This window comes from Rhineura floridana, chromosome 2, assembly GCF_030035675.1.
Source record: "Rhineura floridana isolate rRhiFlo1 chromosome 2, rRhiFlo1.hap2, whole genome shotgun sequence".
Lineage (NCBI taxonomy): Eukaryota > Metazoa > Chordata > Lepidosauria > Squamata > Rhineuridae > Rhineura > Rhineura floridana.
Window position 1 is genome coordinate 94,863,167 of NC_084481.1, and position 23,432 is coordinate 94,886,598.

Sequence of the window (23,432 nt, forward strand, 5' to 3'; positions counted from 1 at the left end):
ATAAGTATCTGCAAGAACCACAGCTTCCCCACCTAAGTAAATTGATGAAGACAATAGGCACCTTGTGCTATTGGCAGTGTCCAAACATTACCATTTTGAAGGAGACATTTTATGTTTGTCACAATACAAGCATAGATGCAGACACATCTGTGTGGTCACACATGGGTAGAACTAATCCTTGCCTGTCACCATATCCCTGAACAAAGCTGGTTGCACTAATGCATGTGCTGAGCTACATCCATTCCACACCTAGTTGGCTTCTTTGACTTATTCCGTGTGCAAATGAGCCCATTTGCAGCATGAGTTAAACCTAGCTCTGTTTCCATTTGGAATGAGCTATGTTCTCTCACATAGGGAAGGGTTTGCCACTTGAGCGCCTGCTCCTGAATTTGTTTCTCAGCAGCAGCGCAGAGCCAAGGACTGAGCTAGCCACCCAGTGAGAAAATACAGCAGCCACCAACCACTTTGAGAATCTTTATTTCTGTAAAGATCTTTCTTTTCAAAATAATGAGTTATGATGACAGGTCATACAAGGAAACCCAGTCAAAGTGCAAAGTTCACAAATTACAGACAGCAGAGGATTCAGAAAGTTGTATGTGTGGCTGGATCCATGACAAGTTTATATGCAACAGTTTCTGCTACAGACAGACAAGTCGCTATGATCCATGACTTAACAGGACAGAGGAAGCCTCAAAAGACTGGACAGTACTAGATTCCCAGAATCCTCCTCACTTTCCCAGGCACTGGCCTGAAATCAAGAAGCACTTTGTGGTCTCTAGAAAGCACCACTCTAATCTGCACAGAGAAAAGTCCACACTGATTAGGGAGGTATTCTCACACTGACACAGTTGTCTAATGTCCCAGAATGCAATTCCCTAAATGCTATCAGGGTGGCTAATTTTGCTCCGTGTTGGGAGCTAGAGGCTTCATCCACTGCTTGTTTGCAAGTACCTACAACCCAGAAACTGCCCTTGCCGGTTCTAGAGCAATAAAGAACTCTAGTTCAATCCATAGATGGGCAGAGTCTCTACTCCCTTCCTGGTCTCGTGTGTTGTGAAGATTACATTGGAGACTAATTTGTGCATTAGCTTAACAGCATCAGCAGCCCAGCTTCTATTATATTGGGTGGAAAAATAGCGATGGTCTTAGATCCCAGGTGGAGCAAGCGGTACCAGCAGGATGCTGGATTGCAACAAGCAAGAAAGGGCTACAGGGGGACATATCCATGGGCCCTCCCAACCTTTATATCTCTGCCACTTGCAGAGCCTGGGATCTTGGGAAGCTTTCAGTACTCACTTCAGAGACAGAATGGTGTCCCTCTCCTTGATAATTTCAGACAGACCTTCTTGAGGGCAGCTCAAGCAACAGAGTTTTAAAGAAGGGACATCCAGGAGCTGTTTCAGACAACTACTCTGCAGGTAGCCAGCCACTGGTGCTGTTGCTGGGATGTTTCCCACCCCAAATTACACTGCGACCATGCTAAGTGAGTTATGCCAAGTTTCTTATCATGCATACACCTAGCATGGCAGCCTTGTGTGCTACCAGAGGCCTTCCCCAGTGCAGTTATCAGAAGTGCTCATGTAAAACTGCTATCTGCACTCACCACACACCCATTCACTTTGGGCACAGTTGATTGAAGGCAGAAAAGGGAGTGAGAAGACACAGCATCAGGCCTCGTGCAGACAGACCATATGAATTGGCTCTTGGTCTTCATTTCACCCTTCCAACAAACTAGGTAGACCAAAGCCAGTGAGAGCCAGCAGGTTCCAAATAATCATCCCAACAGAGTTTGGGGTGGGGGACATATCCTGCTTTGGCCCATCCTATTTCACTCAGTCTGCACCTGTCTTCATTTTCAGGGCAAAGATGCCTAGCCCCCCTAACACAAAAAAATATCCCCCGTGCCCATTTTACTGCAATTTAACCTGTTCTAGCAGACTTTGGGACCTACTACATCAAGGTTGGGGAACCTGTGGCTCTCCCTAAGTTGTTGGACTCCAACTCCCATCATACTTCAGCCAGCATGGCCAGCAGTCAGGGATGATGGGAGCTATAGTCCAGCAATATTTGGAAGGCCAGAGGGCTCCTGCTGCTCCCTGGTCGACACAAAAAACTCCCAACTGGTTAATGGCTAGATACGTCTCTAAAAGTGTCTACAATGTCCCTAGTATCACACTAGATCTGGCAGGAAGTGGTCCCTTGTAGCCAGTCATTCGGTGCCTTCTCCATGGGTCCTGAAACGGGCTCCCAAGGTGACTGTGGCCACAAGAACCCCCTTTGCCAGCAGCAGGCACTGTGTGAAGAACTTCATGGTTTCCATTTGTTTTCAGTGGCTTGAAGCCAGTTCAAACCCACCCAACACAAGGAAAGAGGTAAAACTTGGCAGTTTTTAGAAAAGGGCACACACAAACACTTGGGAAGTGGAGCCTTTTCTGAACTGCAAGGCACCCTGCTCTCAGGACAAAACCCTTGGACTAAGCATCACAACACAATCAATTCCATCCCCTCTACCTGCTATTCCCCTCCTTCTGTGAGGGAAATTTTTTTTTTCATCTGCTCCAGAGAGAGAGAGTGTGTGTCGGTATATAGTAGGAAAAGAGTAGAGTAATGCAGATCTGCCTGCTCTCTGGCATTAGCTTGTGGCAAGGGAAGGGCAGGTCACCACGCAGACACAAGAACATTTTCTGTGGATTGAATGGCTCATGCCTAAGCCCTACCCCACTCCTGCCAAAGACAACCTGTCAATGCAGCAAGAGGATTGTTGTACCACATCCCACTTAAAAAGCCTCCAGCTGACATCCATCCCTTCTAGATCCAGCAACTGCGGCCCATTGCTGGCATTTATACATGAGAGGCAGGCCTGTCCATAGCATGTGTGGGGCCCAGGGCAAAAGCATAGTTGCCCCCCCCCACATTCTTTCTCTCTTTCAAACCTCCCGCCCAGAATAAGCCGGCAAGCACTGCCTGTAAACGCGCTGCACAACTGATGAGCGGGCGGCAGGCAGCACAAGGAAGCCACTCAGGCAGGGGATTCAAACCTCCTGCCTAAAATTAGCTAGCTAAGTGCCGCACGCACACCCGCTTCACAGCTGAAGAGCAGAGAAGGGAAAAACCACTTAGGCACGCAGCTGAAGAGCGGGAGATTCCCCAAGAGCGGGAAGTGGCTGGTGAGACTGCATGGCTGAAGAGAAAAAAACCCTGCCGCAGCCCAGCTTCTCATCGCCAATGTGCAGGGCCCAGGGCAACTGCCCTGCTTCCCAGTGCCTAGGGGCGGCTCTGAAGAGAGGAAAGGAGTCTTAGCATCCCCCAAGGTTTTGGCATGCAGGGAGCAGCTACTCTGGAGCAGGCAAGCATATAGATTAGAACACCGGGGCATGCTGCTGAGCATGTTTAGATCTCCCTTGTCGAGTACTGTAAGTCAAGGCGAGAGGGGGAATGCTGGTGCAACATGCAGGCAGGCAAGTTTTTGTTTGCTCTGATTGAGCCACGTTAGCAGCACATGGCAAATCACTACCCCTACCCCCCCCCCGAATCTATCAGGTTGAATTTCAAAAGCCTGCAGAGGAAATTCTAAAGAGAGACCACCAAAAGGGTCTTAAGCAACTTCTTACAGGATAGGCCTTGAGAGAGTGGGGAAAAATGAGGGAAGGCTTGATGCACAGATTACGGTGCGTTGATCACGGCTTTGATGGGTAGCTGGAAAAATCATTCAAAGGGGGCTCCCAAAGCCAAGTCTGCACATGTAACACATAGATAGAGGTGGGTTCTCTAGCTCCATTGGCACAGGGATACAGGCCTAGTGGATACCTGTGCCGCCAAAGATACCCAAGAAGGGCAAAGGGAAGATTTCTGACAAAATTTGAGTAGATTGCAGAGCAAGGATCTTTCTTGCTTGATGTACAGCCCAGGGCTTGAAAGGAGTTATACAACGGAGTCTAGTCTGGGCAGGAAGAAGGAAACATTCATTTCTCAGTAACTAGTTAAGATGAAACTGAATTGGAGCCCCACATTTCATCATCCAACCCTCTTCCCAGTAGGGCTAGACTCTTGTTGCTCCCAGGAACTTATGCTTAGCAGGGCAAGAGATGCCACTGCACACTTTGGAACAAATCCAGTTTTGGTGAGATGCTGAGATGACAGTTTCAGTAGTAAACTCCAGGCAGCCAGGGATGAACAAAACACTCTGTCCAAGATAGCCATAAAGCCCCAACCCTGCACAAAGTTAGGGCAGATGCTGAAATGGCAAGGCCATGTCCGTGGGGGGATATAGACTAACAAGCCATCAGTGGGCCTGCTATCGAGGGTGTGCTAGCCAATGGCCTACCTGGAGAACAGATAATGACATTTCCCTCCTCAAGGACCCTGTTCTCAGGGGACAGGCTTAGTCCCATCCAGACACAGAACCAGTTGGCTCATCTGCCCACGGAAAAGGGCAAGGCCGCAGAGCATCTGGATAGGCTGAGAGGCTGCTGATAAGGCCTTGGCTGCAATTGCCAAGCACAGCTCTTCCATGAAGGTAGCAGGGTGATGTTCTGCATTGTGAGCCCCCTGAACAGATTTGGATCCGGGGAGTTTGGGGGACAACAGAAATCACCAATTGAGGAGACACATCAGGAAATCCAAAGAGGATCCAGCAGGACAGATAGTGGGCAGGCGGGCAGGCAACCAAAGGCCAGAGAGGAGCACAGCAAGCCAACCCTTTCTAGGTGGCAGCCTTTCTACCTGCACTGGGGATGGGTGAGGGGAGAAAGGAAGAGCGATTGGAGGCCTTCAGCACCAGCAGGTCTTGGGGGAGTGCTCTGTGCCCTCTGGCTTGCTTGCTTCTTCATCCAGCTCAACCAGGTTCAGTTCATCAGCTGCATACGTGCGGAGACCATCAAGCTCTTTCTTATGGGCCTGAAGGACCAGCTCTGTCAGACGAGTGAAAGACTGAAAGAGATAAGAAGAAATAGCTGTTATCCCTGCAGCTTACATATCTATTGATGCATAGATTTGGATCAGCCTGCAAACAAGTCTACACAAGTTACTAGCCCACAACACGTTTACTAGCATGTCTGCATATGCATCCCTGTTTTAGACATTTAAAGTAAACTAGAAAGTAGTTTTTGTTTTCTCAAATTTTTATTTGCTACAGGTGAGATCAATTTACAATCCTGCTTAAAATGGGAGAGTAACGCATATGCTTAAATATGTCCCACTGAAATCAGTAATGGAGTCATGTTCTAACCATGTGCTAGTTTTTACACTAACTGCAAACACTACTACACATAGGTTTGTATCCAATGGACCCAATTTTTGCCAATTCCCCTTTCCACTGTAGCCCACTGAAAAGCTGTTCCTGAGGGTTGGGAGATTGTCCAGAACAGCTATGGGATATGGCACAGAGGACTGCAAGGGGTGTGTGCAAACCAGGTACCCCACCTTGCATAAGCAGAAGCACTTTCCATTATTAGCTCAAAAGCCACCATTGGATATAAAATGTCTAAGTTTCATTTGTGTGAACATTTTCCTCTTAATGAAACAATATATAGTGTACTTTGCTTTCTCTCCCAAAGGTGAGATACCTACTGCCTGTTATGGGTCAAGACCTATAGGCAAGCCCAAGGATTTCCAAGGACACTCTCTTTTGCTCTTTATCTCAGTTTGTTCTGCAAAGATGGTAAACTGGCCTGGAAGCCCTAGCCACCTGGAAGCTCCATATACAGAGTTCTTACCTCCTTGATGTTCACATTGGTACAGGCACTTGTTTCATAGAAATCCATGCCATACTCCTTGGCCAGCTGGAAGACAGAAGTTCTGACAAGTTTACATGCAGATACAGCCACTGTCAATATATTGATCAAGCTCCTTCAGATCCAGCTGTACCTTCTCTCTTCCCCTCTGCTCCCAAGTCTAGAAGACAGCTTGTATAAAAGCAAGCTAGGTAGCATTTGGAGTTTCTGAATGGGGGAAAAGAGCAGCCCTAGATACATACCACGACTCACAGATTAGTCAGGGGCTAGAAAAACTGGTAGAATGAGGTCCAGCTCCAGACCTTGACGCCACCTCTTATAATAAGGAGTGGCCCTGCTGCACTGTAAAACAGTACTATGCAGGAAAGAGACCAGGTGCCAGACCCCATTTCCACAGGTTCAACGTTTAACTGCCCCCCACCATCTTCCTTTCTAGATCAGACTCCGGCCTAGTTCACACCCACAGCAGATGAGGCGATAAAAGTGTTCCTGGATATACCCGAAGTGCACGTAGGGCTTACATGACCATAGACGTTTCTGAACAACAAAACCCCCTATCACATAGTGGAAAGGGTTTCTGACATGCCAGTTTTCTATGTAGAGGGATTTTGCAGGGGTAGGTGGGTGGGTTGTATGGAAGAATAACGAAACATTGTGAGGCCCATTGATGTAGTACAAATGAGAAGCAAGCTAGCTTTATTTGTTTGCATGCTGCCCCATGCTGGGCATCACCCAATAAATAAGAAAACAATTTAAATACAAAGTGCGACACAAAACCATCAAATAGAAAGCAAGATAAATACAAAAAAAATCAGAACACATTGCATCATGAAAGTTAAAACAGGTCTTAAAAACGAAGACACCCAGACTACATCAGTTATTTAAAAGGCCTGACTAAAAATCCTGACCTTGGGGAAGGGTCATAGCTCAGTGGCAGAGTTACCTGTTTTGCATCAGAAGGGCTCAGGTTCATTCCCCGGTATCTCCAGGCATGGCTGGAAGAGACTCCTGTCTGAAACTCTGTAGAGTTGCTGCCAGTCAGTGCAGATCTGAACTACAGGTCTGAACTACAACTCCCATCAGCTTCAGCAACCTTGCCCAATGGCCAGAAATTATGAGAGTTGTGGTTCAGTAACATCTGGAGAGCCAAAGGTTCCCAATAGCTGAATACTGAGCTAGATGGTCTGGCTCTGTATAATGCAGCTTCCTTTTTTCCTAATTTCCCCCTGGCACTGTCAGGGAGGCTTACATCTCCATGGAGGACAGCTAGTACCTATCCAAGAAGTTTACCTGGAGGCCTTGCTCTTTGCCTACTTGCCTCTTCTCTTCCTCATCTGCTTTATTCCCAATGAGGATCTTTTGGACACCATCTGGAGCATACTGGAAAGAAGGGAAAAGACTTTAGCCCATCCCATTCTGCACAGATTGGCACCTGCATAAAAGCTGCGTTATAGGGCATTACTCAGACTTCTTAGGACTGCCATACGCTCCACGTCTGTGGCTTTTTAACAGTTGCATAGGGTAGAACAGCTTCTTCCATCACCGCAGCACGATCACTGGAAAAATGGCACCACCCAAACCACATCTGACCTTAACACGGCTATTAAAAGAATCACAGGGTTGCCTCACAGGAAGTACATGCCTCTGAGCAGGAGCAGTCCCTCCAGTTTTGCCAAGGCCCCCTCTCTCTCATGCTGGACTAGACATTCCCCAGTGACAGAGAAAGCAGCACAGAGACACTTCCACTTACCTCGTCCACATCACTGGCCCATTTCATGATGTGCTGGTACGAGCGCTCACTGCTAATGTCGTACACCAAGAATATCCCCTAGGGAAAAGAATCAAGTCAAGAAAACAGAATGGAGGGAGGACAAGGTGTCACCTGAATCAAAAGGTGATGGGAAGATAGGGGGGAAATCAGTCACTTAACGTGACATTCCCTATGTACCCTCTGCCAGGAATTATGCTGAGGGGTTGGAGAATTGGTATCCCCTCTTCTCCTGGCCTTTAACAGATGACAGTCTGTGCACATCTGTGCGTAGGCCAAACTCCCCCAAACCTTCATGGAAAATGTGGCCTCTAAATACTGCAGATAAACCAAAACAATCTTGTTTCTACAAGACTGTTACAGGGCAGGCTGCCACTGTGCTAGATAACGGACAGCTGTTTAACGGAGGTGCCAGTCTTTCCCCTATGGAGTTGGCTAATCAGTCTGGATTCCCTGCAGCAACAGAGCAGGCTTCTTTGGCTGGAATTCAACTAACAATCCCACCCCACCCCCCACCCCAATGTCTTTGGTGAAACATCTTGCTTAAGAGTTCTGGTGAATTTCAAAGCTTGCCAGTATTTTGTGACATTTTGGTAGGTCTTCCGAAGGGCATTGTCCACATATGGATTTTTTATTTATTTATTTTTTGCTTATGGACCAACACAGCTACCTTTGCATTTTATGCACCATAACAGTAGCTCTAAATTCCTGCAAGAGTCTGTCTTCACTGAGAAACTTCATGGTCGCCCCAAGCTTTTTTCACCACTTGAGGACAAAAGGCCAGCGGCCATCCCAGACACTGGGCTGCCGGTGTACCGTCTCCTGATTCAGCTGAGGAAGCTGGCTTGCTTATTTATCTATATACTGCCCTTTGCAGGGTGGCTTTCAACAAAATAAGAATTCATAAAATCCATAGAAAAAGCACAATTCTAAACACACCCACAGACCCCACAACTGATAACCAATCGCTAGCAGCAGCTACGCCATTTGTCTAATCAGGTCTCCAAGCACCCTCTGAAAAAGTTGTGTCTTAACCAACTGCCTAAAATTACAAAGCAGGGATGGCCCTCTAGGGCTCTCTGTCTGGCCCTTAGGACTCTCTCCAGGCCTCACAGCCTCCCCAGCCACTCCCTTCACCAGCATTGCTTGGCATCCGCCTTGAATACTTTTACCTGGCTAGATTGTGTCATTGACCTCTGACAGCACGTCTTGCTTGTCTGGATGGAAGACAGAGAGGGGTGTGCGAGTAACTTAACATCAGCTGCTCTGCCCACTTTTGCTTCTGGTCCTGCTCTCTATTGGCATGTGGCCTTCCGATGGCTGCCCAGAAGGGAATGTGGCCCTCAGGCTGAAAAAGGTTCCTGCCCCCTGCTATAAAGAAATGGGCCCAGACCCACTTTGGTAGGCAGGGAGTTCTGCATGTGAGGAAGCTCCACATATTGGGACCCTTTCTTAGACCAATGCTTTGCCAGCATTGGCCCCAAAGTTCTGGGTGTCACAAAGAATGAACTAATGTCATAAAAGGAGAGAATCTCAGACACATCCACTTTTTGCTAGGCCATCTCCCTGGACTTTGGTCAGTTTTTGCTTTTATCTCCGGCAACAAAAGAAGGTGTTTGAGAAATGGCACTGAGACTAATGCTTGAATGACTCTGGCAAATGCCAGCAAGTCCTTCCTAGGTACTTCCATTATTCTGGCATTGCTTCTCACCTAGGAGAAAACAGATTTACCTGGGCTCGTCTGTAGTACTGCTTGGTGATGGTCTGATATCGCTCCTGACCTGCAGTGTCCCTGGAATAAAAGCAGATATCGTTACAGGGAATGGATGCTTTCACCTGTTCACAGCAGACCCCAATGTATGGCTTGGGAACTTCAAGCCCAGTAACCTTCTTACAAAAACATCAGCCTCAAAATTTCACAATAGAGCCCTGCTGGATCAGGCCAAAGGCCCCTCTAGTCCAGCATCCTGTTTTTCACAGTGGGCAACCGGATGCTTCTGGAAAGCCCACAAACAGATCCTGAGTGTAAGAGCACTCTCCCTACTTGTTTTTTTTTAAAAAAACTGATTTCACTAATATTCTTAACAAAAAGGAATAACAATGTCAGAATTATAAACACATGGATTCCCTCCCTCCCTCCCCTGCAAGGGGGTCCTTTTATCTATAATTCCTCATTATACACATCTTCACAGGCATGTCATACATTGGTACATATGATAACTCTCCCTACTTGTGATACCCAGCAACAAGTATACAGAGGCATCCTACCTCTGGCAGTGTTGCAGAATACAGCCAACACGGCTAGTAGCCGTTGATAGCCTTATTCTCCATGAATTTGTCTAATCCTCTGTTAAAGACATTCAGGTTGGTGGATATTGCTACATCTGGACCTGGGAGACCAGGGTTTGAATCCCCACATAGCCATGAAGCTCACTGGGTGACCTTGGGCCAGTCACTGCCTCTCAGCCTCATGAAAACCCTACTCATAGGGTTGCCATAAGTCAGAATCAACTTGAAGGCAGTACATTTACATTTAGAGGGAGCAAATCCCCTAGCTTAACTATTTTTTGTGCAAAATAGTACTTTTTTCCTGTCCTGAAGCTGTCCAGCTTCATCAGAAGGCCCCAGGACCAAGTGTTATGACAGGGGGAGAAAAACATCTCTGTCCACTTTCTCCACACCATGGATCATTTTATACACCTCTATCAGGTTCCCCCTTACTCACTTTTTTTCCTAAACTAAACGCCCCCAAGTGTCATAACCTTTCCCCCTATGGGCTCCCTATATGCTCCGAACCAGACTGTAGGAACAAGAGCCTAGAAAAAGATGAAAGCAGAAAATCTGAAGGTGCCAAAATTCTGCACCAACATACCAAACATATACAGCCTTGACTATACAGCCAGCTGTTGTATATATATGTACAATATATGTATATATAGGACTACACAATCCTATGTATATTTAGTAGGAAGTAAGCCCCATAGTGTAATGCACTTCTGAGCAAGTACACCTAGGGTTGCACTGTCAGGGTAGCATTCTTTACATTGCCACCCGTGGGGGACAAAAAAAAGTTGCTTCAAGTTATGCACAATATGTAAACTAAGGGCCATACAGTGCAGTTTTTATCCACATGATCTATCCCAACTGAATATAAGTAGGCAGTCACATGGACAAGTGTATTATGATTATCAGCTATTGGGTTGTATCCCATGCTGTCTGTGCACAAGTGGTACAGGCTTCTGCTTGTGAAACAGGTCTGCTCCCGAGGGTTGGGGAAAGTTCAAAAGCAGATCTTGGTGATGTGTGGGGAGGTGCTGCAGGGTGAGGAGAGGAAGATGGTGTTCTGTTATTCAAGCAGACATCTGCTCATGCAATGTTGGGTTCTGCCCATTGTTTATAAAGTGCTTAAAATTTATTTAGCACCACCGAAAAACTTACAAAAACCGAGTGCCACTGCACTCAGGCTTACAATCTGACAGACACAGTGCAAGAGGAAAAGGAAAGGGGAAAATAAGTAAACTGAAACATCAGTTCTTAAAAGTTACACAGTAGTTCTTAGAATGACCAGCTGGAATAGAAACAGTTCAGAGATGAAAGGAACCAAATGGTAATTGATCTAGGCTGAGGAAATGAGTGGGCCCTGTTATCCCAAATCTCTCTCTGTATTATGTCAAGCAAGTAATCAGGCAGACAGGAGTAGTGCTCACCATTACACCTGCTCCTTACCCCCACCTCTGGTAAGGTAGCTGCCAAACACACTTCCTAACGTGCACCCTTGAATTGACGCCGTGTCAGAAGACAATGGGCTTGCAGGTGAAGAGCCCAAACAGCAGACCTGTGCTAAACTGCAGTCATCATAAAACATGACTATCTTTATGACTGCCTTGCTGTTTGACCCACAAATGGTCTTCACTAATATTGTGACAAAGAATATTGGTACAAAGAAACTTGCACCAGAAAACACACTGAGCTCTTCACCTCTGGAGGTTTATGCAGTGTGACTGCTCCCTGCTGGGCAAATTTAAATCTACTCCTGTGAAATAATCATATCTAGAGCCTTTACAGAAAATTAGATATTTCATGCTGACGTATGGTGAGGCATCCATGTTTAAGAGATTTCTTATTTTTGTTTTTAATTAGTTCTTTGAATGCTGTCTAGCACCCTCCCCAGTGCTGGGGTGGATACCACTCCCCTTTCCATTTAAAACCAACCCCATCAAGTGGCAAACGTCCTGGGTCAAAGCCTTTCCCCTCTTCTAGTACACCGAAACAGGATAGAGTGCTACTGCTCTTGTGTAGCCACTAAGGCTATATTCTTGTTGTTATGTGCCTTCAGGTTGATTATGACTTAGGGCGACCCTATGAATCAGTGACCTCCAAGAGCATCTGTCATGAACCACCCTGTTCAGATCTTGTAAGTTCAGGTCTGTGGCTTCCTTTATGGAATCAATTCATCTCGTTTGGCCTTCCTCTTTTTGTACTCCCTTCTGTTTTTCCCAGCGTTATTGTCTTCTCTAGTGAATCAGGTCTTCTCCTGATATGTCCAAAGTATGATAATCTCAGTTTCATCATTTTCGCTTCTAGCAACAGTTCTGGTTTAATTAATTCTAACACCCAATCATTTGTCTTTTTTGCAGTCCATGGTATGCACAAAGCTCTCCTCCAACACCACATTTCAAATGAGCTGATTTTTCTCTTATCCGCTTTTTTTCACTCTCCAACTTTCACAAAGGACTCTGTGTACTTCAGGCATGGAGTTTTAATCCACATCCTGCAAAAATAGCTACTACCCCCATTCAGGTAACCACAGAAAGGCTACTCTTCTTTATAACAGACTGATATAACAGACTGTTATATTACTACCCAGGAATCTGAATGGACTCTCCTCACCATCCTACTGGACCTCTCTTTATTTACCTCTCAATAAACCTTATTGATTACCCACCACTATTGATAATTTACAAAGCACTTAATATGCAGAGTGTTTTACAATTTGTATGTGTGTGTTCACGTTATAACTATAAAGGTGAGATACTATCAGTCCCATTTTACAGATAGAAACTAGGCTGAGAATGTGGAACTTGCCCAGGGTCTCACAATGAATCCACAGCAAGCAACTCTTATCTGGTCCAAGAGATCCAGAATTCAGCTCCCTATCCAAGGATCTATTTTGCAATATCTGGATCACTTACCAGATCTGTATTCGGACTTTAATGCCATCTACTTCTATAGTCTTCATTTTAAAATCAACTCCTGGGAATAACAAAAGCAAAGATAAGGTTACAAGGGTGAATCCCATCACCACCCAATACATTCTGCTGTGTTCAATTAGGAGTATATATTTAGAATATACATGGAAATCCACAAATATTCACAATGTGTTTTTGTGTGCAGCATTTTCTGTTTCTAATTCATCTTCAGTCCATTGCACAACCACCTATTCACACACAATCACAATTTGCATATTATGTTAATATACAAACATTCATACACACAATCTAATAGCAGATCACCATCATGAAGGTGTTGTATCCTCCCTTCTTAGTTAAATCCCTTCTCATCAACAGCACACAGACTCACCTCTCTCTGGCCTTGCTGTACAATGCTGACAGTTCATTCAACTTCTGAGCAGTTGAAATATTCCATAACACTACAGCAGCTAAGCCAATGGCTAGGAAGAGCTTATTTCAATCAATTGAAGTCATAGCTCTCACTCATGGTTGCTTACCTCACACACAGAGGAGGTGGATACACCAAGAGGTTTCTAACCGAGATCTCAGTGTGTGGTAAGATGGTGCAGGTGCTGGCAGATTGCTCAGGCCCAAACCATTTACGGCTTTAAGGGTTAAAACCAGCACTTTAAACACACACTGGAAGCCAGTGTAGTTGGTATAATATAAGTGTTACTGAAATACAATCACCAGGCCTCTGGTGGCTGCATTTTGGACCAGCTGATGTTTCCAGGCAGTCTTTAAAGGCAGCACCATGTACAGCATCTTACAGTAGTCTAGTCTGGATGTGGCCAGAGCATGGATCACTGTGGCTAGGTCTGCCCTCTCCAGAAAAGGCTGCAGTTGGCATAACAGCCAAAGCTGACAAAAAGCAATCCTGGCTACTGATGCACCTTGGGCTTCTCCACTCAGCAATTCCATGAGCACTCCCAAACTATGAACTTGGTCTTTCAGGAAAAGTGCTACCCTGTCTAGCACCAACTGTAATCTCCTTCTGGAGATGGGGATCTCCCAGCCCACAGCACCTCCATCTTGTCTTGATTTGTTGATGTTATGTGCCTTCAAGTCGATTACAACTTATGGCAACCTCCAAGAGCATCTGTCATGAACCACCCTGTTCAGATCTTGTAAATTCAGGTCTGTGGCTTCCTTTATGGAATCAATCCATCTCTTTGTCTTGATTTAACCTCAGCTTATTTGTCCTCATCCATCTCAGAATTGCCTCCAGGTACTGGTTCAGGGTTTCAATAGCTTCTCTGATATCAGAAGATGAAATGGAAATGTAGAGCTGTGTGTCATCAGCATGCTGTTGACATTGCAGCCCAAGCCTTTGAATGACTTCATCCAGCAGTTTCATATAGATGCTAAAGAGCATAGGGGTCAATATAAAGCCCTGCAGCATCCTGCAAGCCATAGGTCATGGAGCAGAGCAAGAGCTCCCCAGCATTACCATCTGAGAACTTCCTTCAACGAATCTGAAAGCACTGTAAAAGCAGTGCCCCCCTAGGCTCCCCCGCTCTCCATTCTCCAGTGCAAGTCATCTACCATGGCGATCAAGGGCATTTCTGTCCCATAGGTAGGCCTGAAGCCAGACTGAGATGGATCTAAATAATCTTATGGGTCAGCTGATGTTGACTGGTCTACAAAACCATCACTTTCCTGAAAACCTGCATGTCCTATATTTTAATTTGCTACCTCATCTGGATAGAATTATATACATATATTTGGCTGATGTCCTCTCTTTCTATTCTTTGTACTTGATGTTTTTGTTTTCTTTGATTATGGAAAAAAACCCAATAAAATAATTTAAAAAAATAATTTGTTTTTCTATGATAGTGTACTAAAACTTGTCCAAAGCTGGAATTGACTTTAAAAAGACTATCAGACACATCCTAGGTCCCCAGTACGGTAGGACGTTTGCATGCCGACCAGATAGCCAAGGTGCTAATGATCCCAGCACTAGGACAGTAGAAGAATTTAATGTCTTCTTCAAAATGCATATGAAACTACTTCACACTTAATAAGATCTGCTGCTCATCTAGTTTAGTACTGTCTTGGATTTGTGGCTTCCCAGAGTCTCAGGCAGAGACTCCCAATCCTGATCTCAGCGATTCTTCTTAATTGGGAATGTTATGCATACAAAACAGGTTCTGTCTCACTTAGTGAAGGTACACTCTTTCTCTGAGTTGCATGGGCTTGTCCAGTTGCAAGTACCACTGAAGCTCAGAGGAGAGCATGCAACCTTATTTTTCCTCCTGCTACTCTGCAATTGCCCATTTCTGCAACGTCAGTGACTAACAGACCTCTAGTTGTGAGGAATGATGACAAATGGTTTCACCATCGCTTCTAAGCTGAACCTGGAATAGTCCATCCCAAAGCAAATCAACCAAACATATAGTCCCTCAGCCAAACACACCCCAGTGCACTAACTGTAAGATGGACCCTGGTTTGTGAGCTCCCACATAGGTCGCAGAAACAGGAAGACTATCAAACATTTGAGCGGCCAAAATGCATAGCTGGAACATGGTGCATGGTCTAGGGTATGAGCATGAAACCTACAGCCTGCCAGATGTTGTGCTTGACCGTTGGTGGGGCTGATGGGCATTGGAGTCCAACAACATATGGATGGACAGCAAAGGCTCCTCATCTCTGGTCTAGACCAATGTGGGTTTGAAAGGAACGCAAAGATTCCTGCTGTGATAGGAACACACCCATGGTAAGACTATGGAAAAGTACTAGTGAATTCATTTTCATTTTGCCAGAAGTTGGAAATCTAACCTTGATCGGGTGTGCAGCTTCAGTGTCTCTGCAATCTTGTCTAAATTTTTCTGTAGCTTTTTCCTCATAAATCCCAAGTTCTCCATATTAACGCTCTGCAGGAGAGCCAACAAAACCAGAAAGCACTGGAGAGTATATCTTCCTTTGAAATCTCTACTACTGAAGAAGCAAGTACCTTTCAGCAGCACAAGCGGACGCAACAGAAACTTCACCAAAGCTGCACACAGCTTCTTACGTGATGCATCTTTCCAAGTGGCCTGCCACAATATGAGAATCTTGACTGGCAAACATATCAGCACTGACGCATGTCCAAACCGACCAACATCTACCTGCTGTCTAGCAATACATCTCCTTTTCCTTCACCTTTCTTTTGATTGTAGGATGGGGTATAGCTGCCTGAGAGTGCCAAAGGACGTGAGCTTTAACCTGTAAACCTTGTAATAGGCTGCCCAGATGCCAGCCATAGCTTAAGAAATCGTGGCAGTCAAACCATAATACAAAAAGGTTTTAAAATCCATCATTAGGCAAGTTAGAGGCTAAGGGACAGGCTGTGGCCCAGTGGTAAAGCACTGCTTTGCATGCAAAAGATCCCAGGTTCAATCCGGCATCTCCAGGAAGTGCTGGGAAAGTGTCCAGTCTGAAATCCTGGAGAGCTGCTGCCCGTCAGTGTAGAGAAAGCAACACTGAGCGAGGTGGACCAGTGGTCTCATGGTGTTAAGGCAGGTTCCTATGTCTATTAACCATAAATGGAAACGTCATGTTATGAGGCAGTATAGTTCCAATTACCAGAAATTAATTACAAACAAGAGGGGATAGCCATCATCATCATCATCATGCCTTGCTTATGCATTTCCCAGAGGAACTCAGCTGACTACTATTTGAGACAGGCTGCTGAACTAGATGAACCTTTGGCCTGATGAAGCAAAACAGATCCTTACGTTCTTTAAAAGAAACTCCCTGATCCAAGATTAAATATATTTTCTCCTTAAGAAGTCGTGTGGCTTTCTGATGGTGACTCACATATCATGCACGATTCATCAAGCAGGAGCAAGTTGAAAGTGATCCTTTGTACTCCACAAGGCATTTTCTACACACTCTGTGGTCACAATGAGAACTTCATTAACTTGATGCAGATGAGAACTGTACATCTGCATCACTATGTGGGAGAACAGGACCATTTTGGAAATGGTCCACTGCTGGAGGAAATATATATTCAAGCAAGAACAGATCCAATTACATTGCTATTCATACCTATTGCTATCTGGCTAAAACTGGCTGCAGTCAACCTGAGTGCATAAGTTCTAATGGATCTAAGCAGCAGTCACACAAGAACACGCTTTTCAAGAGAGGTGGCGCACCTGAAACTTCACTCTTCAGTCACCTTCCTAATCTCAGGAGAAAAGGGAAGTGGGATTGAAAACCCAGCCTAGCAATGGCTGAATAAAAGCCATTTAATACATTATTTTTTTCCTATAAGGCAGGGGTGGGGAACCTGTGGCCCTCCAGATGTTACTGGATGACAACTCCCATCATTCCTTGCAACTGCCTATGCTGGCTGGGGCTCATGGAAGTTGGAGTCCAACAACATGTATTCTACAGCCCTGCTGAAAGGATATATTTCCATGTGTGAATACCATCGTGAACCAAGTGTGGCATAGTAGTTTCTTTTACTGCAAGCCCACAAATGGGGTGCATATCCTTCCACACCAGTTAAGTAGCTTAACACAGAAACTACCACTAGGGGTGTGCAAAATGTTCTGTTGAAGTGGCCTAACCATTCTTAGTTTACTATCATTGTTCACATGTAAAATCTGCAGCAGGGATAGACAGAAGGTAGATCAGGATCTACTTGGTAGATCAACAAGTGTTTATGACTCCCAATTGTCTGATAGGAGCAACAAAAGGCTTGCCTCACACACCCTAAATTAGAGAGGTCTGAAACAAAGAAACCCTGTGGGGGAAACCAGGAGTAGATTTTTGTCCTGTGCTGAGCATATTCTCAGAGGCACTTGGCCCTTAATTAATCGACATTAAATATGTTTATTGATCCAGCAACCATTACAAACAACTGAACAAACATTAAAACCAGCTGCTCTATAAACTGCTAACTGGCAAAGCATTTTAGCTCTAGTATCAATAACAATGCTTAAAATGTATGGCATTTAAAACGACATGCCCTTAATTCTTACTGTTTATTAAATTGATATTCCATTCATTCATTGGCGATCACTTGTGGCCGAGTAAGATTGTCTTCCAAGATAAGGTCTTTGCTTGGAAGACACCTGTGTGTGAATTTGTTTTATGTGGGGAGATCGGCGTACGACGATCAACACACAATCTTGATCCAAAAGGAAGTGTACGTCTTAGTGCACGTCTGCCCTCCTGACGCACTATTTTACACCTGGCTCTAGCTGGTGGACCTCAGACTTCTAGAAAAATATAATAAAGTAGATACTGCAAGCCTAAAATCTGTTCACTCACGATCTAAACCTGATTCTGCCAATGACTAGTCTGGGCTTAGTCGGAGTGACTTCTTGGAAGATATGAAACAACTGGAGGGGCAGGGAAAGAGGAAGGGCTCTGCAATATGTGGATACCAGTATGTATGGAGTAAGGAATCCTGCAGAATTTGGAAAGGCAAGCACCCTTTTTTAAGACATCATGGAACCAAGCAGCAATCTTGCTCTTAGCAACATAAGTTCCTAGAAAGTGTGTATATGTATATATACAGAGATATATATGTCGATAGACTACATATCTAATATAGATACAGTGCCTTGCAAAGGTAATCAGACCCCTGACCAATGCTCTCATGTTACTGAATTACGAATGGTACATTGTAATTTCGTTCTGTATATTTTATTTTGAAACTCTGAGACTCAAAGTGTTTTTAGCGTTTCTGTTTGCCGCCCTGGGTTCCTGCTGGGAGGAAGGGCGGGATATAAATCAAATAATAAATATATAAATAAATAAATAATAAAAAAAATCAATTCAGCATACAGAACGAAATTACAATGTACCATTCGTAATTCAGTAATATGACAACACTGGTCAGGGGTCTGATTACTTTTGCAAGGCACTGTATGCGCTACAGATGGTGCTTTATTTTTCTGTAGAAAATTTTCTGTTTCATAAATTCATTAATGCCAGCTGCAAACAAGTATTAGGCAAGCTTGGCAGTTTCAATGTTTAGCTTTGTTTACTAAATGCTAGTAAAATAAACATGCTAAATTAGATCACTCTGTAGGGCAACAAAATATTTTCCAATGCAAACTGAATTTTCTGAAGAGTCAAGCCATAGGCCAAGGATGGGAAGTCCTGGGCTCAGGGGCCAAATGCAGCCCTCCAAGCCTCTCTGTTTGGCCCTCGGTACTCTCCCCATATCACACCCCTTCTCCCCAGCCCATATCCCTCCTCAGCCCAGCTTCACCACCCTCCTTGAGTGCTTTTGTTTGGCTGGAATGTGTCCTTGAGCTACAATACTGCCTTTTGCTTGTCTGGATGGAGGATGGGGGGGTGCGTGCATGTGTGGAAACTAGCCTACTGTACTAAACATAAAATGTTACATTTGTTGCTCCACCCACTTTTGCCTCTGGCCCCACTCACCACTGGCATGCAGCCCCTGGATAGTTGCCCAGAGGGGACCACCCATCCTGCCTTAGGCTATGCATGCACAGGATCAATTGTAGTTATTAAAACTCTGGTAATTTGAATGGTCTCTACAGGAGAATACAAACATCAACATGTTGCCCTCAACAGGAAGGGTCAGAGCCAGGTGCTGAAGTTCAGTCACAGCCATGTAATGACCACATCTCAAGCAATGCTTCATTATCTCACCACCACCCCAAAATCCTGCACAATCTACACAAGTTATTTTTGGAAGTCAATTTCTAAAAATGAAAGGCATGCTAGTCATACCTTCTGAGCTGGAAGCCTTGCCCCAAATTCCAGAAGTATGTGGCCTGATTGAGGAATCTCCATTCATGCTTTAGAAGATTTTTTTTAATTTCATGTGTTCACTACTAAGAGAACTAGCATAAGAACATATAAAGTACCTGTTTGGATCAAGACAAAGGCCCATCTGGTCCAGTAACCTGTTGTCACAGTGGCCAATCAGAAGCCCATCGGAAGCCCTCAAGCAGAACCTGAGCACTCTCCTTACCTGGGAATCCCAGCAACTGGCATTCCCAGGCATACTGCCTCCAACAATGGGGATAGAACAGAGCAGCTGGGGTGACGTAGGAGTTACAGCGGAGGGGGAAAACTTTTTTTGGGCCCAAGGGTGTATTTGTAAATCCAATAAACTGTTGTGAGCACCACAAAATACCCATTTCACAGAAGAAAAATTGACAGTACTCAGAACCCACCCCAAAACAGGCCAAACACCTACCCCCATAAATATAAGACAGCAGGCAACACCCTCCCCAAATAAACAATCTCCACTCCAAAAAGCCCCATTGCCTTGAGCCTGCCGGAGGAAAGGCAAGATATAAATGTAATTAAGGTGTTGGACTATGACCTGGGAGACCAGGGTTCGAATCCCCACATAGCCATTAAGCTCACTGGGCGACCTTGGGCCAGTCACTGCCTCTCAGCCTCATGAAAGCCCTATTCATAGGGTCGCCATAAGTAGGAATCGACTTGAAGGCAGTACATTTTACACTATAAGAAGCGAAGGCCTCTATTTGTCACATCAGCCCTTGACCACTTCAGATTAGCCCTGCACAATTGTCAGAAAAACCGGACACGCTTCTTACTGAACCAGTGTTAGATCTCGCGTAGGGATGCTTCACATGTGATGTTCTTAGCTCATGAGCATGCTCTCACAAGTCACTCCTGTATCTAAAAATAGAACAGGCTCATACAATAGCCGCTTCCAGGCTCTCAGCATCGATATGTGCCTGCTTACTCCCACAAAAAGCAGATGCTCCGAAGAAGCAGGCCTATTACATGCTATGCGTTTAGACTCGGGCATGATTTGTCAGAGCCGTTTAAAAACAAACAAACATGTGCGAAGCAGACTTTATTCCATGAGACCAGCACAGCCACCACTGGGAATTCAGAAAAGAATCTGCCTCTTGCTTTCGCCCTTCTGTCCACCCCCCCCATATGACTCACGGCTTTATATCTACTTCATGTTTTAGAACAATGACGTCGCATTTATTTTCACCTTTGAGGTGAGCTGGCATTACTGCATTTAGCAGCAGCAATATGCCCAGTAACCGGAGACCAGGGCGGTTATTGAATAAAAACGGGCTCCCCAAACAACTGAGGCAACGCACGAGCAAGGCCCGGTACTGCTGCAGCATCTAACAACAGGTAACTAGAAGCCAAGGCGCTGAAGAAGAAAAAAGGGTTTCGGGGAGGGGGCGCATTCAGCAGTTGTTGCCTTAGGAAGGGGTGTTCGCTTTGCTTCAGGGAGCCTAATTCTCAGATCTGAATCGCCCTCCTCCCCCGGTTCCTTCTCTGGGCTTGCTACGGGCAGCTGTGCGGGTAGGCTCCCATCCTAAGCCGCGCCAACGACGCAGCGTCTTTAAAAGGGATGCAACCCTCCTCCCCATCTCGAGAGCAGCAAAGCCCCATAGGCCCCAAGTGTTGCCCAAGAGGTCTCCCTCTCTTGAGTCGGGCCCAGGGTGATACTAAGAGCGAGCAGCCCAGGATCCCTCCTGTTCGAGGGTGTCTTGTCGGTCCTCCTCAGCCTTTGTCCCCGTTCCCGACCGAGATGGTGAAGAGGCCGGCCAGCGGGCGGCAAATCCCCTCACTTCGCTTCCCAATGGTCCCCTCCCCCCTCCCGCAGTACCGATGGTGGAGATGTGCGAAGGGTGGAACTCGTTGTCGGTGAAGCGGCACAGCAAGCAGGTCTTGCCCACGCCCGAGTCCCCGATGAGCAGCAGGCGAAAGAGCACGTCGTACTGTTTGGCCATGGCTGGCGGGGCCGCTCTGGCTTCAGCCCAGCGCTGCACCCGCTGCCATCCCAGCTGAGCGCTCTCCGCTCGCGGCGTCCGTGTGTCTGGGGAGGGAGCCCCAATTGCAAGACCCGGCGGGCGAAGCAAGAAGGGAGGGAGCAGCTGAGGTAGCTCGCACAACCAACGCCTCCTCGACTGCTGAGCTCCGCTAGAGGGATATCCAGAAAAGCGGGAATAATTGAAAGGCTGGTGGGGAATCGCTTCCCCACTAGGAGAGGCAAGCAGGACTAGAAAGGTGCTGCTGCTGCTCCCTATAGGAGAGAGCGAACGACACAGGAACACAAGCAGAGCGCACCGGGCGCGCAGAGGTGAGACGCTGCCAACGCTCTTGGACAGGGAGCGGGGGCTGGCTAAATTGCGCTTGCCAGCCAGCCAGCACGCTAACTTTGCACCACGTGTCTGACACTCGGCAGAAGGGGCGGAGAAAGCGGGAAGGCGGCCGGCTCAAAGGAAGGAAAGTGGGCCGAGAGCCTTCGGGTGTGCATGTTTGTATGGAGCGGCGCCGTGCCAGGGATTCCCTAGGGTGAGCTCCTGCTCAGTTTCCAAAGACGCGACTCTGAAACACTTAAGCAAGATTGGACGAAAAGATCCTGAGCAGATGCAGAGTTTCCTTCATCATAAATAACTAGAAAGAAATACAATTCCCACATATCAGGGGTAAATTCAATGTAGTTAAACAGGATGAAGGAAATGCAGTTTGTATTTGGTCAGAGAGCTTCATCTAACCTTGTTTACATGGTTGGAAGCAGTACTGTATGCTTCTGACTACCAGTCGGTGGAAACCTCAAGAATGAGGAGTGTCATTGAGCTCAGATCCTGCTTGTGGCTCCCCATGGGCATCTGGTTGGGCACTGTGAGAATAGGGTGTTGGACTAGATGGGCCACTGGCCTGATCCAGCAGGCTGTTCTTATTTTTTTTTATGAAATTAAGATAAGAGAGAACATAAGAACATAAGAAGAGCCTGCTGGATCAGGCCAGTGGCCCATCTAGTCCAGCATCCTGTTCTCACAGTGGCCAACCAGGTGCCTGGGGGAAGCCCGCAAGCAGGACCCGAGTGCAAGAACACTCTCCCCTCTCTGAGGCTTCCGGCAACTGGTTTTCAGAAGCATGCTGCCTCTGACTAGGGTGGCAGAGCACAGCCATCATGGCTAGTAGCCATTGATAGCCCTGTCCTCCATGAATTGGTCTAATCTTCTTTTAAAGCCATCCAAGCTGGTGGCCATTACTGCATCTTGTGGGAGCAAATTCCATAGTTTAACTATGCGCTGAGTAAAGAAGTACTTCCTTTTGTCTGTCCTGAATCTTCCAACATTCAGCTTCTTTGAATGTCCACGAGTTCTAGTATTATGAGAGAGGGAGAAGAACTTTTCTCTATCCACTTTCTCAATGCCATGCATAATTTTATACACTTCTATCATGTCTCCTCTGACCCGCCTTTTCTCTAAACTAAAAAGCCCCAAATGCTGCAACCTTTCCTCGTAAGGGAGTTGCTCCATCCCCTTGATCATTCTGGTTGCCCTCTTCTGAACCTTTTCCAACTCTATAATATCCTTTTTGAGATGAGGCGACCAGAACTGTACACAGTATTCCAAATGCGGCCGCACCACAGATTTATACAACGGCATTATGATATCGGCTGTTTTATTTTCAATACCTTTCCTAATTATTGCTAGCATGGAATTTGCCTTTTTCACAGCTGCCGCACACTGGGTCGACATTTTCATCGTGCTGTCCACCACAACCCCGAGGTCTCTCTCCTGGTCGGTCACCGCCAGTTCAGACCCCATGAGCGTATATGTGAAATTCAGATTTTTTGCTCCAATATGCATAATTTTACACTTGTTTATATTGAATTGCATTTGCCATTTTTCCGCCCATTCACTCAGTTTGAAGAGGTCTTTTTGGAGCTCTTCGCAATCCCTTTTTGTTTTAACGACCCTGAACAATTTAGTGTCG

The 23,432-nt window shown here is 45.9% G+C and overlaps 1 protein-coding gene across 1 annotated transcript; it reads right to left on the reverse strand.

Moving 5' to 3' along the window:
• Positions 1 to 460: 460 nt before the first annotated feature.
• RAB15 (RAB15, member RAS oncogene family) lies at positions 461 to 21,811 on the reverse strand. Its single transcript, XM_061609488.1, has 7 exons — positions 21,310 to 21,811; positions 12,693 to 12,753; positions 9,232 to 9,292; positions 7,483 to 7,560; positions 7,023 to 7,112; positions 5,715 to 5,780; positions 461 to 4,929 (listed from the first exon to the last, which is right to left on the reverse strand). The coding sequence occupies exons 1-7, from the start codon at positions 21,431 to 21,433 to the stop codon at positions 4,771 to 4,773; spliced, it is 639 nt and encodes a 212-aa protein (XP_061465472.1). The 5' UTR covers positions 21,434 to 21,811; the 3' UTR covers positions 461 to 4,770.
• Positions 21,812 to 23,432: the final 1,621 nt, after the last annotated feature.